The sequence below is a fragment of the Squalius cephalus genome (genome assembly GCF_949319135.1).
Source record: "Squalius cephalus genome assembly, chromosome: 16".
NCBI classification, from domain to species: Eukaryota; Metazoa; Chordata; class Actinopteri; order Cypriniformes; family Leuciscidae; genus Squalius; species Squalius cephalus.
In genome coordinates, this window is record NC_137137.1 from 23,704,671 (window position 1) to 23,726,373 (window position 21,703).

At 40.7% G+C, this 21,703-nt stretch overlaps 1 protein-coding gene across 2 annotated transcripts; it reads right to left on the reverse strand.

Moving 5' to 3' along the window:
- Positions 1-521: 521 nt before the first annotated feature.
- LOC307174181 (potassium/sodium hyperpolarization-activated cyclic nucleotide-gated channel 1-like) lies at positions 522-20,487 on the reverse strand. Of its 2 annotated transcripts, none has more exons than XM_079897897.1 (11): positions 20,119-20,487; positions 19,356-19,551; positions 19,127-19,228; positions 18,909-19,046; positions 17,880-18,041; positions 17,707-17,791; positions 17,288-17,409; positions 17,024-17,155; positions 16,654-16,888; positions 1,914-2,081; positions 522-645 (listed from the first exon to the last, which is right to left on the reverse strand). In XM_079897897.1, the coding sequence occupies exons 1-11, from the start codon at positions 20,289-20,291 to the stop codon at positions 578-580; spliced, it is 1,581 nt and encodes a 526-aa protein (XP_079754023.1). In that variant the 5' UTR covers positions 20,292-20,487; the 3' UTR covers positions 522-577. The 2 variants fall into 2 exon arrangements, with proteins under 2 accessions (XP_079754023.1, XP_079754022.1); XM_079897896.1 differs by having other exon boundaries at positions 565-645; positions 17,282-17,409.
- Positions 20,488-21,703: the final 1,216 nt, after the last annotated feature.

The window sequence follows — 21,703 nt, forward strand, 5'->3', positions numbered from 1 at the left end:
AGCCTACTTGGAAAGAAGTAGAATAAATGAACAGAATGTGTTTTTTCCCCTTTTTCTTATTACAACATCTATTCTGTTTACTTGATTAATAATAACAATGATGTATTTGGCACCTTCTGAACTGATACGTGTAAATAAAGAATATTAATCTTGTTACTGATGATAGTAATGATGAACCAATAACAGCCACGGAATGTGATGGATAAGGCACATTTAAACTATTTTACAGATTGTTTGGGTCAATTTCCATCCTTTGCAATCAATATTTAAACGATTATAAATTGTAGGGTATAAAAATATCCTGAGAATAGAATTAGGTTCACAGCACCAGAGAGTAATCTTGATGGTACTCGCAAGAAAATGGATAAGATGGCTACATAATCAAATTCACAAATATTACACAAAAATACATAGGCTACTGAGTTACTAAAACAATCTTTGCCAAAGATGTTACGAACCCCTGTTTTTAAAATGCTCGTTGGAAAAGGGGTAAGCAACATAAAAGGACATGCGAGGCAAAGTGCAATTTAAACATTTATTATACGGCTAATGAAACCGCTGTGTGCCTCATTCTGTTTCACACTCCGCTTGTATTCTCAACAGGAGCCATTAGAGCAACGGGGCACAGGTGCGCAGGGGCAGAGCCTAACAAGAGAAAGAAGAGAAAGAAACTAATCAGAGCACAGAAACAGATAAAATACAAATACAACACTCATAAGGCTTAGGCCGTAACAAAGAATATACTTGTTTGTTCACAGTTTAAACGTTCTTGTTTCCACTTGTTTAATTTCAAGATCTGAGGTGAATTATCCATAGTTGCTTTTACAGCTACAAAGCTGGGAGCACTAAATGATATTCAAAGTCACATTGCATGCTTTTAACATTAAATAAAGCACATAAATAGTACCTGTGACTATCATTGGCACACTTTGTGTTTGTTGTTCCAGCGCGACATCGCAGAAAAAACGTTTCTAAAATAGAATCGTCACATGTCGCCGTCGCGGCTGGTTAGGACAACAACTCTGATTAACATGGAAAAGATACCTTTTATCGCATGTCATTTATCACACTTATTTATCACACATATTATCATTGCGTGTAGTAAGCACACGGTGTAATACTCGGGACTACCGAGTTGTCTCAGAGAGTGATTTGTTCATTTTGTGTTGACCGCGCATGCGCAACATCCAATAGGTTCTGTACTGGAAACAGAAATGATTAGTTAATCTCTCGAGTCTTCGGGTTCGGGTCCGAGTCTTTCGTTCTTCCTGTCAGTCACATAGAGGCTTTGCTGTCGGTACCGGAAAGAGAAATGATTAGTTCACCTCTCGAGTCTTTGGGTCTGATTCTTCTGAGTCTTTCGTTCTTCTGTCATGTGATGAACGAATGACTCGAACCCGAAGTCGATAGACTCGAAACATGAACTAATCAATTCTGTATCCAGTACTACAGACTGCAAAGCTCAGTTTATGAGGATGTCACGGGATGAACGAACAGCTTCGGGAGGTGAGGTAAACTAACAGACTGCATAGCCTGAAGACCAAGATCAATTAATTAATCGTTTCTGTTTCTCATAATTTGGCCTTTTCCTTGCATTGCAATTTTTTTCTTATTCTAAATGCGATCAACATTTGATGTGTTTGGGGAATTTGGCTAACATGTAACATTTTAAATACATTCTGCTGAAATGAACGAAATGACTCGAAAAAATATTAGTTCATTTTGATGAACGAGATTCAAAGATCTGAGTTCGTAAAATGATCCGAACTTCCCACTACTACACGAAATAAGGATGCGTTAACTTGACAAAATGATCTCTTGGCCACAACTTATCACGTTCCCACAAGTTAATGTGCCATGGCCACAACAAAACTAAGATGACCGTACAAAACAACTCATAATGCAAGACTTACTTTCTAGATCATTTTCATGCTGTTGAGCTGCTCCCCTCAGTTCGTTCACAACATGTGGGAACTCTTCCTCAATCTCCTGAAACTTTTGTAATGACAGGGTGAAAAGGCTGCAGGTGGTCAGCGCAGAAACTGTGGCCAACTGCCTTCCACCAAACAGGAAGCTGATCTCTGCAGAAACACAAAACTTAAAATGGTGAGTATGAGGCTGGTTGTTTAAAACGTGAGTTTCACAGCAAATATTATCTGACTGACCATCTGATCAATACTGCACACAAAACTGGGAAAACATTTTCTTGATCTGGCAAGCTCTGTAATCTAATTCTGAGCATTTTGAGTGTGAAACTCATGTAATTGACGCTGTTCTCACGCTCTCACACCACATGTCTGTTTTCTCATGCAGTGAAAAACATTGCAGAGTAAAGAGGACACTGACAACGTAGCGACAGACAAGGTTCCTTTTGATATGTAACAAACTGCATTTAAAGAAAAAGTGTAAACACCCGCTATAAGTGTGCATGTTTTGATGTCTAAATGTTCTTGTTTTTAAATATTTCTTAAAAATAGCATATTTGTTAACATATATATATATATATATATATATATATATATATATATATATATATATAAAATATTCAGAAATATAAAATATATTATATATTAGGGGTGGAATGGAACACAGAAGTCACGGTTCGGTTTATACTTCTGTTCAGACATCACGGTTTGGTACGAGTTCGGTACAATGGAGGGAAAAGCAAAACAAAAATGCAGAAGGCTTGTGCATGTCTCAGGCTGTACCACCAAAGGAAAATAAATTACTTAAGCCTTGTATTTTTAAGTTTTATTAATAAAGTAAAGGCAAAGAACCAGTTTATTTGTAGTGCACTGACAATAGTTTTATATAATTATTTTATTAATTAAATTAATAAAAAGACAAAAAGATGTTTGGTAATTGTACCTGAATGAATTAAAAATTAATTAGCTATATTTCAGATTAATATATTTGTTTTCCTTAAAATTTGAATTAACATGACGGAAAAATGACGGAGTATGTTTTTATGTTTCCACTGTTCATCGTGCCTCACACACACACGCACACAAACATAAGTAAACACTTTGCAACTTTTCGATCGCACCCGCGCCCCTCTCTCTCTCTCTCTCACACACACACACACACACACACAACATATTCCAGCATTGCAATCTTTACATCGCAGCCTGCTTCAGAGCTAAGGCGGGGCTACAGATTAGGTGTCCCTAAAGAACCTGCGTCTCTAACAGTAGTTCCGCATTACATTAAATAATTTGCATGCGAGTTTTATTTATTTTTATACCATGTATTCTCCGTGTAAATGTATGCACCGAACCGTGACGCCCGTACCGTTTCGGTTCAATACGAATACATGTACCGTTTGTGACAGAAAAATTAAAGGATAAAATAATAAACTGTATTTTGAACTAACTCTGATACTAACAGTAATAACCCATGATTTTATTTCCTCTTTTTAGGTCTAACATTCTAACACTTGGAATCACATTGTACTAGGACGTTTTGTCCTTGTCTATTTGGGTGATGGAAAAATTGTTTAATGCTGACTATAACAAAAATCAAGAATATCTGTCTATGCTGACTCGTGATATATTGAGTAATCAACAGAACTTTTAACCTTACTTGTGTTTTTTGCTAAATGCCACTAGACAGAGGGTGGAAAGGAGGGGGCTTACATCAATCTGTTAATAGTAAATGACAGCATTAAAAGTCATGAGTTAGGCAGGTGATTTGGTTTCTGTGCGTCATGTTTTTATCCTATATAACCTGATGTATTTTTCTATGTGGGTGAGATTTCTTTGAGAACTGCTCGAGAAACTCTCCCGGCCGTGATTAAAAGCATTTAAGGGACAATTGCCAGAGTTTGTCTGTCATTTATGCTGCGCAGCAACAGAACAAGTAAGTTAGGTGAAAGTGACTTAGTTAGAGTAATACTTCAGAGCCAGAGAGTTAAGGTATTGGTGTCGAGTGTAGACGCCAGAGATATTAAGGCAGGTGTCGAGTGCAGACGCCCCAGATATTAAGGCAGGTGTCGAGTGTAGACGCCCCGGATATTAAGGCAGGTGTCGAGTGCAGACGCCCCGGATAGTTAGGTTTAGGGAAAAATCCACGACAATTTGGCGAGCCAGCCAGGAGCCCAAGGATAGGATCCTCCCTTTCGTCGGTTGGGGTTCCGGTCAAAAGGAAAAAACTAGATAAGTTCTGATAAAGAGGAACTTTATTTTATTTCTCATCTGGTATCATTCAATTCTGCCAACTTTGCAGCAGTGGACCGGGGACCTCACACCGACGGAGGAATCATCCCAGACGGGCAAAGAAAAAGAACTTTTAGGGTAAGATAGGACTTCACAAACTCTGGTTGTTTTCCTTTGATGTGTGCAAAACAAATTGTTTTTCTTTGTTAATCTGAAATTAATAAAAAAGAAAAAGGGATTTAAATTTTAATGATAAAGATAAAATTGTGATGAAATATGATAAATTGATAAAGATTTAAAAGAAAAAGGAAGAAAGAAACTGGCTAAATTAAAACGGTGTGTCCCGTTATCCTATGGAGAAGACGAAAGTCAACTAAATTTACCACAAAGATATAATTTTTATTTAACAAGATATACATATGTACAGCGACGTATAGGATTGAGATTGAGTGGCCAGATAGAACAAATATTTAAAGAAGATTCTGCAGTATTAGGAATCGGTTGTACAAGGGCGTGGAACCAGCCACACACAGAACCAGGGTTTCAAATAGGGCAAACATCCCTATATTTAGTAACCAAGCCAAATTTAAGACCTTATATAGACAGGGCCACAGGAGAAATAGGATTAATTCCTATTACTACCATTCCAAGATTTCCACCAATTTGGGCTTGGAGATACACATCTGATATATATCCAGTAAACTGAATGTATAAAGATTGTTTCCTTTCTTTTCCTGCAACGAAGTACTTGCTTGTCTTTGTTTGAATATTGTCTCTTTCTATTAAATTGTTTTTTGCCAATTTCTGCAATTGAAGAACTGCTTCTAATCTAAAATGGGGAACTGCTGTGCTAAAAAAGGAACAAAAAAAAGTAATATTCAGGGCCCTTTGAAAGAGTTGGTCAGAAAGTGGAATTTGGGGGATGAACAAATTGACCAAGTTCAGCTGTGGTCAAAGTTGACAAAGGGACAGTTTGCTGATTGTGGGACTTTGAGTGTTTCAGTTCTAGGAGAGACACGACGCCTCCTTGAAACTTTGCCCATAAAGAAACGGAGAAGGATTGACTGGACACTCTTCCGAAGATGGGAGCGAGAGGCTGAAACACGTTACGAAAGACAGATGGAAGGTGAGAAAGCTGCAGAATCTTTGATTGCTTTACAGACAAAGAAGAGGAAGCAGGAACTGCACGACATACAGCCACCGCCCGTCGCAAAGCCCCCTCCATACAGTGTGAATGCTGCAAAAGATGAAGAGGAGGAAGTCAGACACGCGTCAGGAGCTGGAGGCTCTGCAAGCCTGCTCCAAGGGACGGAGAAAGAGGAAGTGGAAACAGAAGGCGAAAGTTCGGGTGAGGACGAAGGGGAATCAGGGGTCATCTACAAAGAAGTAAGAAAACTGTTAAATGAAGCCATGACGCCTGAACTCAGGACGCCACTCAAACGTGTGTTTAAAAGTGTCAAAAGAAAAGCAGCTGAAAAACCATCTCTCCCACACCCAATGAAAACTCGGGCAATCTCTGTAGCAGGAGAAAAACCCAAAGAAACATATAATCTGCCTATGCTTCAGTTTCCAGGTGCGGATGGGCCTGTGTGGCTAGAACGGCCATGGGATCTGGAGGAACTACGAAACGTGACAGCTGCCCTCCCAAACCCAGAAAAGGGAGTGGAACGTTTCATAGTCGCAGTAACAAATGTTGATGTGACTTATAAACCCACAGGTCGAGACTGGGCTGCCATTTTCAGTGGCAAACTTGGGCTGAAGTGGGCTGAAATTCGTGGAGCTGCCCCAGCGGCTGTGTTCAACCCCGCCCTGCCGCGACTGGACGAAGGAGGAACTGAAACTCAAGAATGGAGAGCTCAGTGGACAGCGATGATTGAAAGACTGAGATTGGCTTTCCCTATCAAACCAGACTGGGCGGCAATCACTAACACAAAGCAAGTGAAAGGTGAGGCTGTTACTGCTTATCTTGCACGACTAAAGACTGTTGTCGATGAATGTGCAGGTCTTCCAGAAGGAACCGACAACACTGGAGTTCTGAAACATCATTTCGTCAACGGCCTGCTTCCAAACATTCAGGGAGCTGTGCGACTGACCTGTATTGCATGGGAAGCGCAAGATCTGGAAGTGGTGATGCAACACGCAAAACATGCCGAGCAGAATGACGAAAAGAAGAACACGGAAAAGGAGAACAAACTGCAGACTGCACAGTATATGTTTTACCAATCCCAGCCAAATAACCGAAACAACAAACAACACCCAAGAAATGGGAAGGGGGGAGATGTATGCTGGAACTGCGGAGAGAGAGGACACCAGAGGAGGGATTGTCCGAACAACAACAACTATCAATATCAACAACAAAGTAAGCAACAGCCGTATCCAAACCACTACCAATATCAACAGCAGCAGAGCTATCCGCCAAGAAAGCAGAACTACAGGCAGCATGATACTTCCTCTTTCCCTCCGCCCCCACCGAGGCCGTCGAGGACTGCATAGGATGAGGAGGGAGACACTCAAACAGCCATTCAACTGACACAACTGACTAAAGACCCCAATTCAAACCCAATGATGACAATATCTATACAAGGACTTTCAGTTTCACTTCTAATCGATACCGGAGCTGTGTTTTCAACTCTCACGACCGAGACAGCATCCAGGTTTGACAAATTACCACTTTCTGATCAAACTCGTAAAACGTATGGTATATCAGGGTTAGCACAAATTGCAAGATTGTCAATGCCATTAACAGTGACAGATGGAGATAGAACATGTACACACCCATTTCTGATTTCTGAAACATGCCCTTTGAATTTATTAGGCAGAGATTTAATGTTTAAATTAGGAATGACCATAGATGTTTCATCAGAAGGCATAACAGTGATACCAAATAATGGAATTTTTGCTCAAATGTCACCAAATTGGTATTATAACTGGGCTATAAACCCAACGTTTGACCCATATGCAGAGTATGAGTTTTTACCAACAGACTATGAAAAGCCATCTCATTTCCATTGTACCTCGTGGTTTGTGGGCCCCGAGAGAAATAGTGAGTATGAGGAGAAATGGTTTAGTGAGGAGTTGGGTGAGAAAATAACTCTTGAATATCTTCTAATATCACAGCATTTCTCTGCATTTACTGTAAAACTAACGCATTCTCAATCTGCTTTCTTTGAACAGTTGCAAGTTCAGCCTCATGTCTCTGTAGGAAAGAAGGAAGGGAGCTCCTGGGCGGAAGTAGGGGTGTGGCTCACGGAGCAAGTTGAGAAAGGAGGTTGGACTTGGAACAATGATGGCTATTATCAAAATGAGGAAGGGGTAAGAGCATATTCAGCAATGCAGATGTTAACAGTTCACAGGTTGTGCAGTGAGGAGAGAAAAATAATTCCTGATACAATTGAAAACAATTCTGATTTATTATCAGGAATCCCAGAAACTCTTTGGGCTAAAGATAAATTTGATATTGGCCAAATAAAGAATGCAATGCCACTCGTTATCACACCAAAAACTCAACATAGGCCCTTTAGGCCTCAATATCCTCTCAGTAAAGAAGCTGTAGAAGGAATTTCAAAAGTACATGCAGCGTTGGTTGAAAAAGGTGCTATTGTGCCTTGCCAAAATTCACCCATAAATTCACCTATACTTCCTGTTAGGAAGGCCTCAGGTGATTGGCGTTTTGTTCAGGACCTGCGATTAGTAAATGCAGCCATACAACCACGGTCTCCGATAGTGCCAAATCCGTCGATAATCCTAACTGAAATACCAAACAACGCTACTCATTTCACTGTGATCGATTTGGCAAATGCATTCTTTTCAATCCCAGTACACCCAGATAGTCAATATTGGCTGGCGTTTACCTTCAAAAATAAACGCTGGACCTGGGCCGTAATGCCCCAGGGGTACACAGAATCCCCGACTGTATTTTCAGAAGAACTTTCAAGAAATTTAGAAAGTTTCATCCCACCAAAGGGGAGTACATTAATTCAATACGTTGATGATTTATTAATCTGTTCTCCAGATAAAGCCTCCTGTGAATGTGACACACGTGCATTGCTGAATTTCTTGTCAGAGAATGGACATAAAGTGTCTAAAAATAAACTGCAGTTAGTGAAAGAGGAAGTGAGATATCTTGGCCACCTCATCTCAGCAAATGGCCGAGCTTTAGGCCTAGATCGAGTTGAGGCAATCCGAAAAATTCCGAAACCAAATACAAAAGCCCAAATGATGTCGTTTCTAGGGGTAACGGGATACTGCCGTCCATGGATCCAAGATTATGCTGAAATTTCAAACTCTCTCCTCATGGCAGCGCATGAGGTTCAAAAAATGACTGATCCAGTAACCTGGACAGACGAGCGTCAACTGGCATTTGAAAAGCTAAAGTTATCACTTACTACCGCGCCTAGCTTAGGGTTGGCAGATTATGAAAAAGTGTTTGAATTATTCGTATCTGAGAAAAAGGGGTTCATGTCTGCCATCCTAACACAACCTCACGGGGATCGCCGCCGTCCGATTGCCTACTATTCAAAACGATTAGACGCTGTCGCACAGGGAATGCCACAGTGTCTACGTTCCGTAGCCTCTGCAGTCGAAGCAGTATTGGCATGTTCAGATTTGGTGGCTTTCCATCAGTTAACAGTGTATGTTCCCCATGCAGTACACGCTTTGTTGATGCAGTCAAGGACAGCTCATCTTACTGCTGCACGTTCACTGCATTGGCAAAATGTCCTGCTCACAATGTCAAATGTCACACTAAAACGGTGCACCGTGTTAAATCCATCCACACTTCTACCAACTGACGAAGACGGGGACCCCCATGACTGCACACAGGTAGTAGAAATAGTGACAAAGCCGCGGCTCGATTTATTAGACACACCATTACCAAATCCTGAATTGATTTATTATGTGGACGGATCGTGTCTCCGAAATCCACATACAGGATTGCTTTCAACTGCATATGCAATTTGCACAAAATTTGAGATAGTTGAGACTGAATGTTTACCACAGAATCATTCAGCTCAAGCAGCAGAACTTGCAGCACTTGCACGCGCATGTGAATTGGCCAAGGATCGCTCAGTCACCATATATACCGACTCACGTTATGCATTCGGTGTATGTCATGACCATGGAGCGATTTGGAAAAATCGAGGTTTTCTCACTGCTAATGGGAAACCGGTGGCACATTCAAAATTGATTGATAAATTACTTGAAAATGTGTTAATGCCAAGAGAAATAGCAATTTGCAAATGCAGTGCACATATGAGAACCGGTGACGAAGTATCAAAAGGTAATAACTTTGCTGATTCTGTAGCAAAAAACACAGCACTGACAGGACACAGAGGGACTGACTTTATAGGTTTCAAATCTCTCTCTACTGACAGCACCCAAGTACCACCGTCATTAAATGAAATTCAGAGACTGGGTACTAAACGGGAATTGAAAATTTGGTCAGAGAGGGGTGGGAAAGATGACGAAGGTGTCTGGAAAGATACCAAAACAGACAAACCATTTCTACCTAAACAACTGTACCCTAATTTTGCAAATTGGGCTCATGGTCTAGACCATGCTTCAAAAGTAGCTATGAATGATCTGATAAGTACTTCCTGGGTGGCTCCAGGATTTACATCAGTAGCAGAGAAATTCTGCCGAAATTGCCACATCTGTAAAGCTAATAATGTGGGAAGACAGAGTAAAAAAGCTATTTACTCTGCCCACCCCACACCTAGCCTTCCTTTCCAGCACCTGCAGATGGATTTCATTGAGCTGACACCATGCCAAGGATATAAGTATTGTCTTGTCATTGTTGATATGTTTTCGAAGTGGGTTGAGTGTTTCCCATGCAGAAAAGCTAATGCTGCGGCTGTAGCAAAAGCTCTAATCAAAGAAATAATTCCCCGTTGGGGCGTACCTGAAAAACTGTCTAGCGACAACGGAACTCACTTTGTAAATAAAGTAATAACTGAATTGGCAAAAGGGCTACAAATAAATTTGAGAAAGCACTGTTCTTACAGACCCGAAAGCGGGGGGGCAGTGGAGAGACTTAATCAAACAATAAAAAACAAATTGTGTAAAGTAATGGCCGAAACTGAAATGACATGGGTTCAAGCTCTGCCCATCGTTTTAATGGCCATAAGAGCCCGAAAAGGGGCAAGAACAGCCCTCAGCCCACATGAAATTCTTACAGGTCGGCCCATGCGAGTAGGAATTGAACCTCCTCCCCAGGAGGGTTTGGCGGGGGTGGATGAGCAAATGAGAAAGTATATACTGTCACTAACAAAAACCATTAAAACAATTCATTCTCAGGTAAAAGCTGCCTTACCAGTTCCAGGTACGGAACCACAGCACTCTTACGAACCAGGACAGTGGGTCTGGATCAAGGACCACAGACGCAAGGCGTGGAACAACCCGAGGTGGCTGGGTCCATACGAGATCATTCTAACAACAAATACAGCAATCAAGGTTGCTGAGCGTGACACCTGGGTTCACGTATCGCACTGCAAGCCCCACCAACTCCCGGCAAGCGATAAGTAGAGGAAAACAGGCTGTGCTGGTAACAGACCTCCTTTACCGACGCGGGATAGACCTTGCGACAACTCGCAAAGAGTTATCAAGGTGAAGATGGAACGATTCAGACGTCTGTGGGGCCAACGGGACGAGGAGGGCACCTGGGAACGAATGTGGTCTGACAGAATGTTTAAATATAGCATATGTGTTACTGTATTTGTAGGTGTGTTGCTTTTGATCATGTTACTGTTTCTGTTTGGATTCTTTCCAGTGAGTGATCAGGTTAGAGGGAAAAGGGAAGTGCCTGTTCATCATGACTACTCATCCGCCGCCGACCAAAACCAGTATGGGTTAAATTTGTTCTGGAAATATGCTGAGTACACAGCTAAAAAATTTGCACCTAACAAAGATTGTTATGTCTGTGCTCATGCCTCTTTCTCCGCTGCGTATCCATATCCTCTGTTGCCAGAGCCAGTTGAGGGTCACAAATTGAAGTGTATCTTGTCTTACGTAGCTGGACCGGGGTCAGAATGTTCCCGAAAAATCTTCCGTAAGAAATTTCCAATTGAATGTGATAATGTAACTATTCCGGCACCAATGCTCTCCCTCTCTACTGAGGGGAAGAAAAAGGTCTGGCCTTTTCCAAACCAAAAATTTAAAGAGTGTTATAGATCAAAAAGGGGAAACCAATTCTTAGGGATACTTGAGGGGTGTGAGACTATCCACGACGTAAGTTGTTATGAGCCCACAGGTAAAAGTGACCACCTTGCAGGAGGGGCTTATGTCCTTCTTGATTACTACTGGTTGTGCGGTCATACTGCATATCCCAGTCTTCCTGTTTCATGGAATGGTCTTTGCGCTTTGGTTCAACTCAGAGCGAGAATTAAAATTGGCTATGTGGAAAAATCTAGGAGAGGGAAAAGGGCCTTAAAGAGAAGTGATGATGACACTTGGTGGAGACATGATATTTCTGACATCCCCGAAGAAAACCGTGTAATTGCTAGAAATGCTCAGTTTTGGAAGGCTTTTCTGATCCATAACGCTGTAACTGACTCAATGAACTGGATTAATAGAATCCATTATGAACTATTTCGATTTGCAAACGACACCCAATTAGCTCTGGCACTCTTGAAAAGCGAGGTGGGGGCCATTAGACAAGTGACTCTGGAAAACAGAATGGCACTAGATGCAATTCTGGCAGAGGAGGGGGGAGTGTGTGTCAAAATTGGTAAAGAATGTTGTACCTATATCCCGGCCTACGATGAAGAGGGCAGTTCCATTTCAAAAGTACTAGACGATATGTCAAAGGTGCGGAATGATTTGTGGCAGGATGAACAGGCAAAGAACAAGGTAATGGGATGGGGATTAGATTGGGTTGCTGATGCCTTCCACAATGCTTTTGGTAATATCTTCGGACCCATTCTTAAACTCTTATTGCCAGTAATTGTCACCGTGCTGATTGTAGCAACCGTGATTGGATGTGTAATCAAATGTATTCGAGCTAGTATGGGGAGATTGGTCAGAAGCATTGTGGAAGAGGAAGAAGAGAGCCACCACTATGAGCAGTTGCACCCAGTTAACCAGATGCAGATGCGTCCAATTGATCGTCCGGAGAGCCATTACCGTAATGTGCGAAATTAAACAGGTCTGGAAATTGATTATGGTCGTTTAATGTAAAATTACGACCAAAGAGGGGAAATGTGACAGAAAAATTAAAGGATAAAATAATAAACTGTATTTTGAACTAACTCTGATACTAACAGTATTAACCCATGATTTTATTTCCTCTTTTTAGGTCTAACATTCTAACACTTGGAATCACATTGTACTAGGACGTTTTGTTCTTGTCTATTTGGGTGATGGAAAAATTGTTTAATGCTGACTATAACAAAAATCAAGAATATCTGTCTATGCTGACTCGTGATATATTGAGTAATCAACAGAACTTTTAACCTTACTTGTGTTTTTTGCTAAATGCCACTAGACAGAGGGTGGAAAGGAGGGGGCTTACATCAATCTGTTAATAGTAAATGACAGCATTAAAAGTCATGAGTTAGGCAGGTGATTTGGTTTCTGTGCGTCATGTTTTTATCCTATATAACCTGATGTATTTTTCTATGTGGGTGAGATTTCTTTGAGAACTGCTCGAGAAACTCTCCCGGCCGTGATTAAAAGCATTTAAGGGACAATTGCCAGAGTTTGTCTGTCATTTATGCTGCGCAGCAACAGAACAAGTAAGTTAGGTGAAAGTGACTTAGTTAGAGTAATACTTCAGAGCCAGAGAGTTAAGGTATTGGTGTCGAGTGTAGACGCCAGAGATATTAAGGCAGGTGTCGAGTGCAGACGCCCCAGATATTAAGGCAGGTGTCGAGTGTAGACGCCCCGGATATTAAGGCAGGTGTCGAGTGCAGACGCCCCGGATAGTTAGGTTTAGGGAAAAATCCACGACACGTTCCACCCCTAATATATATTAACATATACAGTGGGGAGAACAAGTATTTGATACACTGCCGATTTTGCAGGTTTTCCTACTTACAAAGCATGTAGAGGTCTGTAACTATTATCATAGGTACACTTCAACTGTGAGAGACGGAATCTAAAACAAAAAATCCAGAAAATCACATTGTATGATTTTTAAATAATTAATTTGCATTTTATTGCATGACATAAGTATTTGATCACCTCCCAACCAGTAAGAATTCCGGCTCTCACACACCTGTTAGTTTTTCTTTAAGAAGCCCTCCTGTTCTCCACTCATTACCTGTATTAACTGCACCGGTTTGAGCTCGTTACCTGTATAAAAGACACCTGTCCACATACTCAATCAAACAGACTCCAACCTCTCCACAATGGCCAAGAGCTGTGTAAGGACATCAGGGATAAAATTGTAGACCTGCACAAGGCTAGGATGGGCTACAGGACAATAGGCAAGCAGCTTGGTGAGAAGGCAACAACTGTTGGCGCAATTATTAGAAAATGGAAGAAGTTCAAGATGGCGGTCAATCTCCTTCGGTCTGGGGCACCATGCAAGATCTCACCTCGTGGGGCATCAATGATCATGAGGAAGGTGAGGGATCAGCCCAGAACTACACGGCAGGACTTGGTCAATGACCTGAAGAGAGCTGGGACGACAGTCTCAAAGAAAACCATTAATAACACACTACTCCGTCATGGATTAAAATCCTGCAGCGCACGCAAGGTCCCCCTGCTCAAGCCAGCGCATGTCCAGGCCCGTCTGAAGTTTGCCAATGACCATCTGGATGATCCAGAGGAGGAATGGGAGAAGGTCATGTGGTCTGATGAGACAAAAATAGAGCTTTTTGGTCTAAACTCCACTCGCCGTGTTTGGAGGAAGAAGAAGGATGAGTACAACCCCAAGAACACCATCCCAACCATGAAGCATGGAGGTGGAAACATCATTCTTTGGGGATGCTTTTCTGCAAAGGGGACAGGACAACTGCACCGTATTGAGGGGAGGATGGATGGGGCCATGTATCACGAGATCTTGGCCAACAACCTCCTTCCCTCAGTAAGAGCATTGAAGATGGGTCGTGGCTGGGTCTTCCAGCATGACAACGACCCGAAACACACAGCCAGGGCAACTAAGGAGTGGCTCCGTAAGAAGCATCTCAAGGTCCTGGAGTGGCCTAGCCAGTCTCCAGACCTGAACCCAATAGAAAATCTTTGGAGGGAGCTGAAAGTCCGTATTGCCTAGCGACAGCCCCGAAACCTGAAGGATCTGGAGAAGGTCTGTATGGAGGAGTGGGCCAAAATCCCTCCTGCAGTGTGTGCAAACCTGGTCAAGAACTACAGGAAACGTATGATCTCTGTAATTGCAAACAAAGGTTTCTGTACCAGGTATTAAGTTCTGCTTTTCTGATGTATCAAATACTTATGTCATGCAATAAAATGCAAATTAATTACTTAAAAATCATACAATGTGAGTTTCTGGATTTTTGTTTTAGATTCCGTCACTCACAGTTGAAGAGTACCTATGATAAAAATTACAGACCTCTACATGCTTTGTAAGTGGCAAAACCTGCAAAATCGGCAGTGTATCAAATACTTGTTCTCCCCACTGTATATAGTATATTATATTTATCTATTATGTGTGTGTATGTGTATATATATATATATATATATATATATATATATATATATATATATATATATATACACTGCTCAAAAAAATAAAGGGAACACTTTTTAATCAGAGAATAGCATCAAGTCAGTTAAACTCCTGGGATATTGATCTGGTCAGTTAAGTAACAGAGGGGGTTGGTAATCAGTTTCAGCTGCTTTAGTGTTAATGACATTAACAGCAGGTGCACTAGATGGGCAACAGTGAGACAACCCCCAAAACAGGAATGGTTTTACAGGTGGAGGCCACTGACATTTTTTCCCTACTCATCTTTTCGGACTGTTTTTCACCAGTTTTGCATTTGGCTAGGGTCAGTGTCACTACTGGTAGCATGAGGCGATACCTGGACCCTCCAGAGGTTGCGCAGGCAGTCCAGCTCCTTCAGGATGGCTCATCAATACGTGCCATTGCCAGAAGGTTTTCTGTGTCTCCCAGCACAGTCTCAAGAGCATGGAGGAGATTCCAGGAAGACAGACAGCTACTCTAGGAGAGCTGGACAGGGCCGTAGAAGGTCCTTAACCCATCAGCAGGACCGGTATCTGCTCCTTTGTGCGAGGAGGAACATGATGAGCACTGCCAGAGCCCTACAAAATGACCTCCAGCAGGCCACTGGTGTGAATGTCTCTGACCAAACAATCAGAAACAGACTTCATGAGGGTGGCCTGAGGGCCCGACGTCCTCGAGTGGGCCCTGTGCTCACTGCCCAGCACCAGGGAGCTCGATTGGCATTTCCCATTGAACACCAGAATTAGCAGGTCCGCCACTGGTCCCCTGTGGTTTTCACAAATGAGAGCAGGTTCACCCTGAGCACGTGACAGACAGGAAAGGGTCTGGAGAAGCCGTGGAGAATGTTATGCTGCCTGTAACATCGTTCAGCATGACCGGTTTGGTGGTGGGTCAGTGATGGTCTGGGGAGGCATATCCATGGAGGGACGCACAGACCTCTGCAGGCTAGACAATGGCACCCTGACTGCCATTAGGTATCGGGATGAAATCCTTGGATCCATTGTCAGACCCTATGCTGGTGCAGTGGGTCCTGGGTTCCTCCTGGTGCACAACAATGCCCGGCCTCATGTGGCGAGAGCATGCAGGCAGTTCCTGGAGGATGAAGGAATGATACCATTGAAGGGCCACCACGCTCACCTGACCTACATCCAATAGAACACCTCTGGGACATTGTGTTTCGGTCCATCTGACATCACCTGGTTGCACCTTAGACTGTCCAGGAGCTCAGTGATGCGCTGGTCCAGATCTGGGAGGAAATACCGCAGGACACCATCCGTCGTCTCATTAGGAGCATGCCCCGACGTTGTCAGGCATGCATACAAGCACGTGGGGGCCATACAAACTACTGAGTACCATTTTGAGTTGCTGCAATGAAATTTCAGCAAAATTGACAAGCCTGCTGCATCATTTTTTCACTTAGATTTCCGGGGTGTCTTTGAATTCAATCCTCTGTAGGTTGATCATTTTCATTTCCATCAAACGATGTGGCATCCTTTCGTTCATAACACATTACCCAGTCCATATTAGTATAGATATCCAGCATGATATTTTTCCCCATTGAGATCTGATGTGTTTTCAAAGTGTTCCTTTAATTTTTTTGAGCAGTGTATATATATATATACTGTATATATATATATAAATCAGGCAGCTGAAACAAAGGTATCAGAGGCATGCAGAAATTCAGATATTTTAAACATTAACATGATTTTCTGTAAAGCTGCTTTGAAACAATGTGTATGTGAAAAGCACTAAATTTGACTTGACTAGCACTGCAATGTGGACCTGACTTTATGCCGAACCTCTACACGAGACTACTTATCAACTGAATCACACAACAGTAAGTTTCTCATACATCACCTCCAAAGTAATCTCCATCACACAGCTCCATCTGGAAAGCCTCGTTCTTCACAAGTACCCGTCCACAGTCAATGAAGAACATTTTGTCGGGTTGAGCATTCTGATGAATTATGATGTCACCAGCATTGAAGAACTCATTGTCCAACTTCATCAAGATGGCTTCGGTGAACTCTTTGTTGTGCGACAAAAACATGCCTTTGTTCAACAGGTTGGAGCATCTCTCTGCCATGATATCCTTTGAAACCGAAAACAGCACTATTAAAAATGATTTCTATAAAAAAATACTGTTTTTTAGTCAAATGATTGTTTGAACAGCAGAAAAACATATTGTGTGTTATCTGAAGTTTATATTTATGAATCAATTAGAAACCATTCTGAGCTGTTTTGACATGATGTCAAGGATGTTCTTCTTATCCCAGTGCCACTTGTACTGGGCAGTGGTTCGTTGGCGCAACACTCTGGGCAGCTTTTGGAACATTGTGGAGGATTGTAGCTGGTTTATCTGAAATATTTACATATCATGGCATAATATCATCAGAGCCGCCTTGTATTTATTTGTTGAATAAACAAACTTAACAAATACAAACAATAAACAAACAGCTTTAATTTGAACTCAGCTTTAATTCACATTTACCTTGTATGCATTGCCAGTCGCAGAAATGCTCCCAAATGCTGTGATCATCCAAGAAATAAATGCAATACACATTACATATCCAGTCACCATACTAACAACAGCTATCCACCGTTCATCCACACCTAAAAAACAAAAGGCAATCACTTTAGTTCAATGTAAACTACTTTTTCAGTGGTGTTTGCTCATGCCACAATGGCTAAGCCATTGCCTTTTTTGTTTTCATCTGGCAGATAGAAATCACATGTCTGATCACTTAAAAGTAACAGCACATCATAGATTAACTAACTTTGTATCACAGGTTTGAAAAAAAAATCCCAAATCCTGATCGTAAAAGTGATTCTGCACCAAAGGCTAATTATCAGATTGATTATCATTTCTCAAAAATATAATTAATGTGGAAAGAATGTTGTGCGGCGTACGTGTTGGTGAGTCAGTTGATCTCCAGACCATTTGAGAGAAAGCTCTGAAGGAAGCATAGGAGTATTTTTCCCCGATCGAGGTATTCTGCAAAATGTAACAGAAAAAAAGGAACACATGTTGAACACATCATGTCAAACAAATGCCTGCATAAGCAATAAAAAATAAGACATACCTCAATTTTCTCTTTTACAACCCAGCAGTCTTGGGGAAACTCTTCCATTACAGATATGAAGTACTGAACGCAAGTGTTCCAGTGCCAAATGAGGACCGTCATCAGGAAAAGTGAGACAACCCTGAATAACTTTTTGACTTCTTCAAGCTGTACATCAGACAACTAAAATGAAAGATAATAAAACATTAAGTATCCATAGAACAGTAAGAGCGTACAACATACAACCAAAAATGTCCTGTTGCTTGCTGGTTTATCGTGTTATGACAGAGGAGGAAAAAAAAAAAAAATATATATATATATATATATATAGAAAATACTTCAGAAAACAAAATTAAAAAATCCTTTCATCTTATTTTTAAATCTTATTATTAAAAAACTATTTAGGCTGTTTGGGGTTTTTGAGTTGCTATGTTACTTTTTATATTTTAGAACACAAAAGATGATAGTTTGTAGAATGTTGGTAACCAGACAGTTGAAGGCACCCATTGACTTCCATAGTAGGAAAATAATACTATGGAAGTCAATAGGTGCTGCCAACTGTCTGGTTACCAACATTCTTTAAAATATCTTATTTTCTGTTCAACAGAAAAAGAAACTCATACAGGTTTGGAACAACATGAGGGTGAGTAAATTATGACAAAGTTTTCCTTTTTTGGGTGAACTATCCCTTTAAATGATAGATGGTTTTCTGAAAAACTAGAATAACAAGTCCTTCTTGATATAACATTTACTATGACAGCCTTTTTATTGGAGCCTTTATTTTTACGCATCTGTCAAGTCAAGCTTTGAAACAATGTAAAGTGCTACTGTACATAAATAATATCTTAAATTCCATATGTGATCATTTGGAAGTTCCTTTTAAAGTTTCATAACTTTTTGAAATTGTGCCTTCTTTCATTTATTATTTTTTCCCCTGTGAGCAAGCCAAAGGTGACTGTGGCAAGGGAAGTTCTCCTCTGGCTGTACAGTGTGAACATATTGCCATTGAAAATTTCTTGCATCATGACAGTGAGTTGTGCTGAAACTTACACTTTCCAATTCAAAGCAGAATCTCAGAAGCTTTGGCACACGGAGTAAACGGATCATACTGAGAATCCTCACAAACATGAGTATCCGCACCAACTTCGAAGCCATCAGTGAAGTAGTGTCAACGTAATCAAAATGCTCCTGTGGTGAATTGGTTGTACTGTAAGAAGTATCTCTACAATTGATCAGTGTGAGCGATATTAACTGATGAATACAATTACCACAGTAATAATGATAACGTCGACCGGAAATGCAGCCACCACATCAGGAACAAACCAAGACCGGAAATAATCCTTTCTTATTAATTTCGGATCAAGGATGACCTAGACAGAAACAGGAATGCATTGTATCCATTTTTAATCGTATTTTAGAAACGTAAAGCCATAATATAATAATATTAATATTACACTATAGACATACAAGACAATGAAGGCATGTTCAACTTCATACCTGACCGTCTTCACCGAAAATGCCCATTCGAAAATTAAGGCCAACATCAACAGAAAACAGGAGGTCTGAGAATACATTGAAAGCCACCCAGTATTTGTGGGCACTTCCATGCATATCATCAGAAAATGCAATGTCCAGAGGAATTGTTATAAGGTTCACAAATGTTAAGACCACCATATACACAAGATAGCAGTGCCTAAAAGACAGAAAAAGGCAATTTTTAACATTTCTTTTTAGATCACTCTGATGTCATTAATGGCACATTGACAGACACAAGAAGACATTACATCCTCATGACAACATTTTTTTTTTATTTAAATAGTGATAATAATGCCAAAGAAGACTTTATACCTTGAATTATCATGCAAAAACATGGTACATATCACATAGTATCATTAGTAGCACACGTTATTAATTTCAATTGCAAGTTTACATTTTTTTAATTTTAGCATATTTTATATTACTTATATTTATTTAAATTTAATCGCGTGTATTAAAAATGTGAATGTGAAATATGTACTGCTAGTATAATCAGTTCTCGTCTGTCATTCATGTTCTAGAGATAAAATAAGACGTCAATATAGTCTATATAGGCTACATTCTTACGTTACAATGATCACACTCCTAATTAAGTTACCATATGCTGATACTGAATAATTAGAAACTGAATTACGTTAGCTTGGTTAATATGAAATATGGTGAGCGTTAGTTTCCAGGCTAACGTTAGTGAGTCTGTGTCAACGTTAAGTAACGTTAACGTTACCTGAAGTGACTCCGTGGGTTCAAGACCCAGCGGTGGGTTTCACCTTCAGCTTCCTTTTTCTCTTCATTTTTGTTGCCTTCAACATACACTGATCGTCGTCTTCCTTTTTCGAGATCTTTAAGTTCCGCCCAGCTTGTTTTTCCCTGACCACTTGAGCTATTTTCACTCATCATCGCGACTGAGAAACTGCCTGGTAAAAATCAGACCGCACCGCAGTCGTATTTGTTATTTGTTTCTGTTTGAATTTTAGAATGATGCGATTGCGAACCGGCGCGTGACAGTCGAGCAGTGATGGCAAATTACACTTTTTAAAAACTTCGTTCGTTCACTGGATTGTTTTCATTGGACTGATTGATTTGTTGCAATATATTAGGAAACTATCCTGAAATCGTAAGGCATTTTCGTGGACAAATTTAAATGACAGCCACACACACACACATTGGGTGTTGTTCATAATCTGTTTGCCTCTACAAAGTATGCTTTATTAATAAGTTAGGCCTATATTGTGTACTAAATTTGGTGCTTATCAATATCACTTTCTAAAGCCATTAAGCGTATTATATGAGAAAAGAACGATTACGGTGCCGTTGTCAGTTTTAGCACATATTGTAGCAGGTTTTCTCAGACAGCTGTGTATGGATCATGCAAGGGCTAAACCATAGACACAGACAGTATAAAAAACCGGCGAAATGAAAGTCTCAAAATCCAAATGAATCAAATAGGATTGACTCAAAAAAGACGTCAATGAATGCGCGCGCACGTGTCACCTGATCCACAAATGCACATCTTGTTGCATGCACATATTCTGACCTACATTACCTAATACAAAATCAAGGTTTTGTATTAACAACTATATTTGTACAAAATGCTGCACATTCATGCATATCTGGATTTTGCCCACAGAAGTTGTATTGTAGGGCTATTAGTTTAAATGTCGTGACGCACATTTGTGAATTTGTCAAATAAATAGGTAGTTTTGCACACATTATAATTAGCACCAGGGGCTCGTTCTTCGTACGTTGCTTATTACATCCGAGATCAAATGACACATCCAAGATGATATCATCGTGCAAATCATGATCTGGCTAACTCGGTTCTTCGAACACACTTGCCGGATATAATTAGTATCGCTGGATTGAGTTATCAGAGATAATTGCGCGTTCATGCGCTGGTTTAAAAGGGGATATGTAGATAGTAGAAACATTGATCAGCAACGCTGCTATTGGCTGCTCAGCGTGGCCAAAGAGCGGGCTCAGTTTTTCTCCCCAGCAGAGCAAGAAGAACTAATATAGTCGAAGTTTATTCGGAATTTTAATGTTTAATCAAAACGCCAGGGAACACCTCAAAGTCTGCAAAAGCCAGGAGAGAGGGCTGGCAAAAAGTAGCAGACAATTTAAATCCGTTAGAAGTGGCCATGCTAGATGTTTTTATCACTTATTAGCCTATATTTTTGTATTTTAATAATTGCATAATTACTTTGTGCATTGTAATGTCAGTCACCACACTAGAACATGGGAACAAATAAAAGTGAAGTACAAAAATATTCTACATAATGGTCATTTTTAGTTATAGCCTATAGTCTCTT

What these genes read in the sequence shown, in the direction of transcription:
- LOC307174181 (XM_079897896.1), bottom strand. Translation starts at nt 20,291, where the DNA reads ATGATGAGTGAAAATAGCTCAAGTGGTCAGGGAAAAACAAGCTGGGCG. An exon ending in TCTGCTTTGAATTGGAAAGT is followed by an intron (nt 18,042 to 18,908) that starts GTAAGTTTCAGC and finishes CTTTCATTTTAG; the next exon opens with TTGTCTGATGTACAGCTTGA. An exon ending in GCATGAAAATGATCTAGAAA is followed by an intron (nt 646 to 1,913) that starts GTAAGTCTTGCA and finishes TTCTCTTGTTAG; the next exon opens with GCTCTGCCCCTGCGCACCTG.